This window comes from Cariama cristata, unplaced genomic scaffold (genome assembly GCF_000690535.1).
Source record: "Cariama cristata isolate BGI_N322 unplaced genomic scaffold, ASM69053v1 scaffold7147, whole genome shotgun sequence".
NCBI lineage: Eukaryota > Metazoa > Chordata > Aves > Cariamiformes > Cariamidae > Cariama > Cariama cristata.
Window position 1 is genome coordinate 335 of NW_009625991.1, and position 7746 is coordinate 8080.

At 46.1% G+C, this 7746-nt stretch overlaps 1 protein-coding gene across 1 annotated transcript in view; it reads left to right on the top strand.

Annotated features, from left to right (window-relative positions):
- Positions 1-4150: 4150 nt before the first annotated feature.
- The window catches only part of HUNK (hormonally up-regulated Neu-associated kinase), a gene marked incomplete at its 5' end in the record, with an annotated part of 34909 nt that continues 31313 nt past the window's right edge, over positions 4151-7746 (top strand). Inside the window, one exon of the mRNA XM_009703832.1 lies at positions 4151-4443. Coding sequence (XP_009702134.1) covers positions 4151-4443 — 293 coding nt within the window. The remainder of the gene's footprint in view (positions 4444-7746) is intronic.

Consider the following 7746-nt stretch of genomic DNA (forward strand, 5'->3'; position numbering starts at 1 on the left):
GCAGTGCTTGCGCTTCCCCCTCACCTCCGCTTCAGTACGCTTTAGCCCAACCTGAACTATTTTAGTGCGACGATCGAGAGAAGCAGCGATTGCTCATATGATGTGTCACACCATAAACTTCAGCAAAGTAATTCATTCCAACAGTGTAATTCTAGGACTCAGGATCCAAAAATATGGCCTATTACTCATCTTTCTATCTCATGACACAGAATAACCTAAACCATTTATTTACTTACACAGAGAGGTTTGGCCAAAAACAAAGTGTTGAATGTCAAGAGCCACTGTTGCTACGTACTCAGGGTAATTACTTGCTTTATCATTTATTTTTTCATTTCTGTGCCAGTATTGACCAAGAATTCAAGTCAGGAGATGGGCATGATGCAGAGATAAAGAGCCCCTACTTGAAACTTGGGAGAATTCATCTGCATAAGTGGCATGTCTTGAGTATGCTGTGAAAGCTCGAATGTGTTTATTTTATGGTTATCTAACATCTACAGTATTTTCTCTACTGAATGCTTTTTAATTCTGCATGAATGAAATTTTCAGGTGTACGCACAAACATCTACACCGTACAGGAGGCTGTGTGTATTAAATGTGTCGGGGCACATTCGATCTTCGCTACCGAACTCTGGATGAACTCAAAAGCAGGGATATTTAGCAAAGTCAACTCTGGAATAACTTAGTGCAGAGTTTGATCCCTAGATTTCCTCTATATTCTTCAGAGTAAATTGTAAATCGGAGGAATATCCAAGAAACCCAAACAAGCGGAAAAAAAAATCCCACAGGAGCTCCGCCTGAGAGTGCTGACCCCTTTGCACAACCCTTGTACCATGGGATGCATTTCATTTAGGAAAGCAAAGTGATGCTACAAGAAAGCAAAAGCAAGAAGAACTGCAGTGCAAGGGGCATTGACAGGAGGACAGGAGAATATGTGAACGGAGCAGTAAGGAAGAAGAGCCAGGAGGAACAAAAGCTGGAAGCTACTATGGAGAGCATCCATTTGAAAGTTGATAGGCTACTTGTGTGTTTGCATCAATTACAGGTTTTTTCTTTAGATATATAGAGGTTTCTTCAAAGATCCTGGCTGAATAGGCCCTGGGACAGGGAGGGGGGATATCTGAGATATTTCCGGGGTGCCCTGTGCTGCAGCACGGACCTAGGAGAGGATGCAAGGTCCCACGCACGTCTGTCCGGGAGCAAGCAGTGTCGCCCTGAAGCGAGTTTCCTGCCTGGTGTGGGAGATGGAAGTCTGCCGTAGCCTTACCTGGTGCTTTATTCCTCCCTGTCCCCTACACAAAGCTATTGCCGAAACAAACCTGTAGTTTCCACCTTTGTCAGCTTTGTCAGCTGTGCTGGTGGATCTCTTGGACCCGATGCAAGGGGCCTTGAAGGGGGAAAGGTAGCTCAGAGTCGAGGGAGGGTCTGAAAGCAGCTTTGCTTTTCTGCTGGGATAGGTAGGGTGCCTGACTAAGTATCTGTCAAAATCAAGGTGAAAATTTGTCCTTAAGGCACAGAAAGCGAATTTTTTGCGACAGGGGAAAAAGTCATCAAGTAGTCACATAGCTGGCTCTGTCTGCTGGGTTCAGGTGGTTGCCCCCGTCCCCGCTGTGGTGCTCAGCCTGGGCAGCAGATGTGGACACGTGTTGTAATGTGCTTTTTTTTTTTTGGTCAGTGAATTGGGGATGACTTACCGATACGGATAACAGGTTACTGCTCCATACTGTTAATACTCCATGTTTTGTATCCTGCAGTTGTGGAAAATATCAGCTTTTTAAAAAAATTTTTGCAGAGGTTATGTTGTGCTGCCAGCAAACAATCTGGCATCTCGTGTTTCTGTAACCCATGAATTTGTCTGTCCTCACCAGAATAACTTGTGTGGTTTGCTGCTAAATAATCCATGCGAGCCTCTGTGTTCTCAGTTCTATCTCATTCGATGGAAGAATGTACTAATTTAAGACTGTTTCCTTGGTGAATCACCTGAGCCTTTAAAAAATGGTGAAGTTAAGCTCTGATTTACCTGTTTTGTCTTACGACTAAATGATCTTTCTTTAATGTGACTAGTCAGGAGTGTAGCTTCTGGCCGTTATGGTCCTGATGCTGCTCTGGGCTTCACCCAGGCCTCTGTCTGCTGTGGGGTGTTCAGCCTTGTCCCTTTATCAAGGGTATTTCGTCAGAACAATCTTTTAGCAGCAGCAATGTATCCAGCTAATAACGTGCTCAGCGATACTAACTTCTGGCTCTTAGGACAGACTATGAAGCCCCAGCTCCTGTAGTTTTATTCTTCAATTCCTCTGCTGATAAGACTTGACTTTGATTCAAGGCATTCGTGTCAAAGGCTATGGATCTATTTTTGTTGTCATTTTTCCAGACCATATTTTTTGTGGCTTTTGTTCTCTAAAGGAAAACCAAAATGTTCGGTAATTTAACCTTTCCTTTGCTTGCAGAAAAAATAAAGGTAAGGCTCGTCAGACTGGGAGCTGTCATGTGCTTGATGTGTGCTTGGCACTTTCTCAAGCCTGGAAGGCAGCCAGATACATTTTGGATAAGTTTGTCTGCCTGTTGCCGAAGCCCACCAGCCCACAGCGCTGTGGCTTGTCACGATGTAGTTGGCCATAGTTGAAAGCCAGTTTGCTGTGAGTAGTTCATCGGCCGTGAGGAGGGATGTTGTACGAGCTGGAGATGGAGGGAAGCCCCTCGGCTTGTGCTGTTGTCTGGGTGTTAAGGCTAGGGTAAATAAAACTGTGAGGTTTTCCCCACATTTGTTATTCCTTCTCATTGCAGGAGTATGGTAACGCGGGAGATCCCTCAAGGCCAAATCAAGGCAGACAGCAAAGATGCGGATGCGGCGTCTTTGTGCCTCCGTTTAGCGGGGCAGACGTGGCATTTTCTGGGTGTTCTGTTGGACCTCTACCCATGCAAACCACACTCTTTTGCGTCATGTAAAATGCAGTGTCAGGCAGGAATACCAAGCACTGTGTTTGCCCCCCTCTCACCCTGACAAACCGGCAGTTCTCACTTGGGTGACGATGGGGGACCGCAGGGCCCGGGTGCGTGCTGCGAAGGACTTGCTTTGTGGCAGAGCTCTGAGGAAACGAAGAGCCCGGGAGGAGGATTTCATGGTGCCTTTTCTTGCTCGGCCTGGCACAAACTGTTAAATCTTTGTGTGGTGCAGATGACCTGGAAGTCTGCAGCACCCAATCTAGCTAAGCAATCTCAATAAATAAGTAAGTGTCTACAAATTTAATTTGAGGCAGAAAAAGGCAGATACTTTTATTGTGGCTGGTTAGTGAATCCATTAAAACAATAAAAGGAACCAGATTCTTTGGGGGTAGAGCAGAGCAACACCCTGACAGGTCCCGTCCTTCTGTTCTCCCATGGCGTTCTGCACCAGCAATGAGGAGGAAAGCGCTTGGACAGGCACCAGCACGTGCTGTGTCCTACACTGTGGTACAGCATCTCCTTAGTTTCATTATGTACTTTCATGACGGGCTTCAGTTGACTTGGGCAGCTGTGAGCAGGTGTGCCACTGAGAACTTGCGTTTAAAAAAAAGTTTTGCCGCCTTGGATTTTGCAGAGTTGCTCGGTTCTAGAAGTCACAAGGGAATCCTCTTTCGTGTGCGTTTTAAAAGAGGAAAAAGAAATGTGCCAAGGGAGTGGTACCAAAATTACTTTGGTTTTCATAGTATGTTTTCATTCTGTTTAATTGTGCAAAACTAACACTTGGCTGTAGTTTAAGAAACTAGTCGTGGAAGCGTATCGTCTCAAGTCGTATATCCAAAGTCAGGAAAAGCCAAAAAAGACACTTAAAAGTTGTAAACACCAACCTGAAGACTTTCTGGGAAAACAGATAAAATAAAAGGCCAGCATTAAGTGTGCTAAGTGTTATGGTTATGGTTCTCTCCTTTGCTGTCTGTTTCCTTGCAATAACTTTTGTCTGTCATCATACAAGGGAATAAAGAAAGAAATTGTCAGTGGGGCTGGAAAAACAGCTATTTCTCTGACCGGGGCAGCTGTGCCCGAAACCGTGGTGTATCAGTTGAGACCGACATCCTTTTAATTTTTTTTTTTTTTGAGGTTGTTTATACAAGGTTAAAACAATAAATCGTCGGTGTGACTGCTAACAACCCCCTCTTTTCTGTTTTTTCATTAGGTGGCAGTGAAAGTAATTGACAAGAAAAGAGCCAAAAAGGACACCTATGTCACCAAGAATCTGCGACGGGAAGGGCAGATCCAGCAAATGATCCGCCACCCAAATATTGCTCAGCTGCTGGATATACTGGAAACGGAAAACAGCTACTACCTTGTCATGGAGCTGTGCCCAGGTGGCAACTTGATGCACAAGATCTATGAGAAAAAAAGACTTGAGGAGCATGAAGCACGCAAATATATCCGGCAGCTTATCCTGGCAGTTGAACATCTTCACCGAGCAGGAGTAGTTCACAGGTAATCTTAAAAACCCTCTCTGGTGAAATTTATCTTGGAGCCTATAAGGGTATTTTGGTATTTATTTGTATGGTGAGGAGACTTCCTTATGAAAACGTATTCCTGACAACTTTTTTGGTTAGTCTTCATGATATTATTTAGATGCTCATGTTGTAGACATCAGAAGGTATGTGCAGAAAGCACTTAAGTAAGTGTGTAGCTTCACGTGAGCACACGGAAGCCACGCTGACTCCACGTCCTTAAAGGTAAACCTGTGCTGTGCAAAAATAGGGCTCTTCCCCTGCAAGTAGCAGTATTTTTCCTCTTCAAAGCTCTGTACCAACATTAACCAATGAATCATTTCACTGTTTCTTTGAGGAGGTGGTTGTGTGTGTTGTTTTACTGGAGGAAATACAGCGGTATAGGGAGGTGAACTGGTTTGCCCAAACCCTTGCAGTGACACAGCTGGGACGAAGCCTGACTGGGACCACGAAGTCCCGTGCTTCTGCTTCTCTGCTCCTTCCGTTTGTTACGTTGCCTCGACAGGACCTCGCAAGTCTGACGAGTGTGAAGTGCAATGCAGAGCATTCAGCCGTTCAGTTCATCTCACAGTGTCTCCTCAGGAGAGATCCCAAGCTGTTGCAATACATCGCTTGCTTTCTTTAGGATCTTCATTCAGTCTGTGTATCAGAGGATGGGGATCTCCTTGCGGCAGCGTGCTATGGAGTTAGAAGTTTACCTGGGCTCCAGGGGAAACAGGACAAGCTCATCAGAGAGAGGTCTGTGGAGGGCTGCTGAGGTCCCTGAGCAGCCAGTGGTAGAGGCTGGGAGAGCGGAGGCGGAGGTACCGCACGTGGTTGCCTGTCCCTGTACCTTTCTCCACTTATGTGCTCTTGGCTGCTAAGGAGACAGGAGGACGGTGGGCTGGGTGGGCCCTTGGTCTGAGCTAGTATGTCCCCTCTTCTGTTCTTAGGTGTATTTATAGGGTGTTGTCTAAGAAGGGGGTTCCGCTTTCTAAATTTGGGCCAACTGTGTTAAGTCTGGAGTCCCGCGTACTTCCCATATGATGCTGAGCAAGTTGTGTAGGTCTCATCCTCTTAGGTTGTGTAGGCACGTCGTAGGAGCTGGACACCTGAATACTTCTGAGGATCTGGGTCTTCATTTCCTTGGCTGCGCTGCCTCTGCAGCAGAGCCTTTATACCCGCCCGCTCACAGGGCTGCTCTGCAGGCAGCGGGCAAACTGCCCAAAGGCAGCCCACAGCCAGCTCCCCCAGCTGTGCCCAGCTGTGCGCTGAGCCGCCTACCGCTGCGCAACGCCGTTGGCTGAGTCTGGCTTGGTGGAACTCCATGTGCTCTGAAAACTGCCTTTTTTTTTGTCTTGGACCTCTCTGCATGTCCCCTCTGATCTGTTAGGGATAGGTGCTACGTGCACCTACAACCTCGGGTGTACTGAGGTCTTATCTCGAGCCAAATTTCTGGTACCGCTGTAATATAAATATTTGAGCAGCCACCAGGTCTATTCTGCAGGTTCTCTGTCAGCAGCTAAGCTGCAGACCTCTTTAAATTATTAACCCCAGAGTTTGGGGCATGAAAAAGGAAGAAATCTACTTGTTGCTTTGAGGGGTCAATTGATACCCAGTATGTACAGAGAGGGAGGAAGGAAAAAGTTCAGAGTTTCTGAGATGGGCAGAGGAAGGCCCAGCAGGAACAGATGAGATGCCTGGCTTTTGACAGCAGTATTGAGTTCAGCAGCAGCAGTTCCTCTCCCTGAAAAATTTTCCCTCTGCATAGTGGCTGAAGCACGTATGGGAGGTCAGTAGGCTTGGCTTGGCTTTGGTTCCCTTCTTTTTGAGAGAGGATTCAATCCCCCATTTTGTACAAAAATAGCTTGTTTACTAGGTGCAGGCTAGAATCGACAGGCTGCTGTGGTGGGGAGAAGGCAAGGCTTTGGGGTCCAGAGAGAACGTGAGCCTGAGTTCCTGTTCGGATGCTGCGCGCTCGCAGCAATTTTGGCCCTCACCCCTTCTTTCTCTCTGCTGTCTCCGTGAACGTAAGCACAGCTCGCAGAGACTGAAGCGTGAGGGACCTTCGTGACAGGAGGGAGGAAGCAGCCCTGGAAATACTGACATGCTCTGCTGCATCTGGCAGCTGAGCTCTGTCCCTCCAGCCCCATGGCATTGGGTTAATCCTTACCCCAAAGGCAGCGTACTCCATCCACTCTGTTTCTCAAATCACAGCGCGGCACAGAGCTTGTTGTTGGAAGTCTTCCGTCTGGGTAATGAGCAGGTCCGATCCTGCTTAAGCTGATAGAATTTGACAGAATCACAGGCAGTCTATCTGCAAGTGTTTTCTCTAGCTTAACCATTCAATGTCTCTACTTACTCTGCAAATAAAGTATGTAGAGCAGTGTAGAGATGCAGGAAGAACACTGGTAGTGTGATCCAGATTTATTCTCCTGGCTCTCTGCAAGCAAGAGAGGGAGAAAGAATAATAGTTACCCCCGGAGTTGTCCTTTAACATCTCGGGTTTTTGACCGTGGCCACTCTAAAACCAGACTACTCAATCATCAGCTGAAGAGGGGGGAAAAAATAGTGCAGAAGTCTGATTCATTCTTACCCTGGATGAAATGGCAATCTTCTGTTGTTGTTATTGTTGTTATTTTTAAAGCAGGTAAAAATAACAGCACTTTCATCTACATGGTGATCTGTGGGTGTTCGCGTTCGCTGCCTGTGAAACAAAACCCAGCATTCTAGGCCAGAAAGGGTCTGGTGTTTGTCCCTCTCCAAATGCTTTCATCGTTCACATTGAATGGGGCAGATCATTGAAAAGTGTTCGCTGGCTATTTTATTACAAAAAATCATTGGTTTTGTCCACGTGATTCAGGGAATAATATAGATGACTTACCCTGTTCTCAGGATGAAAAAAAGCTGGATGAAATAAGTTGCATGAAATTTGCTTACATTATTTGATGAATATTGCTCAGTAAGCTTTATGACTTACAATCAAGACCTGGCGTGGTAGAAAAGCACTCTGACCTATGGAGAAGAGCTGGAACCCAGAACTTAATGGAAATGCTTCTATTAAGAGGTACTGATGTGTGAACAGCCTAACATTAAAAAAACTTCAAGAAACCTCGTTGTATTTAGAGAGGTTAAAAAACCCCAGAACTCATGTTTGACTGCATAGATGTATGCTAAATCATAAATATTTCGTCTGCTACGATGGATGAAGACTGTGAGTTCCTGAGTGCAGGAGCTACGTCTTCGGTGAGGGGTGTCCTGGGTTCAGAACTCCTTGGCCTCTCACTGAAAAAAACATCCTGCT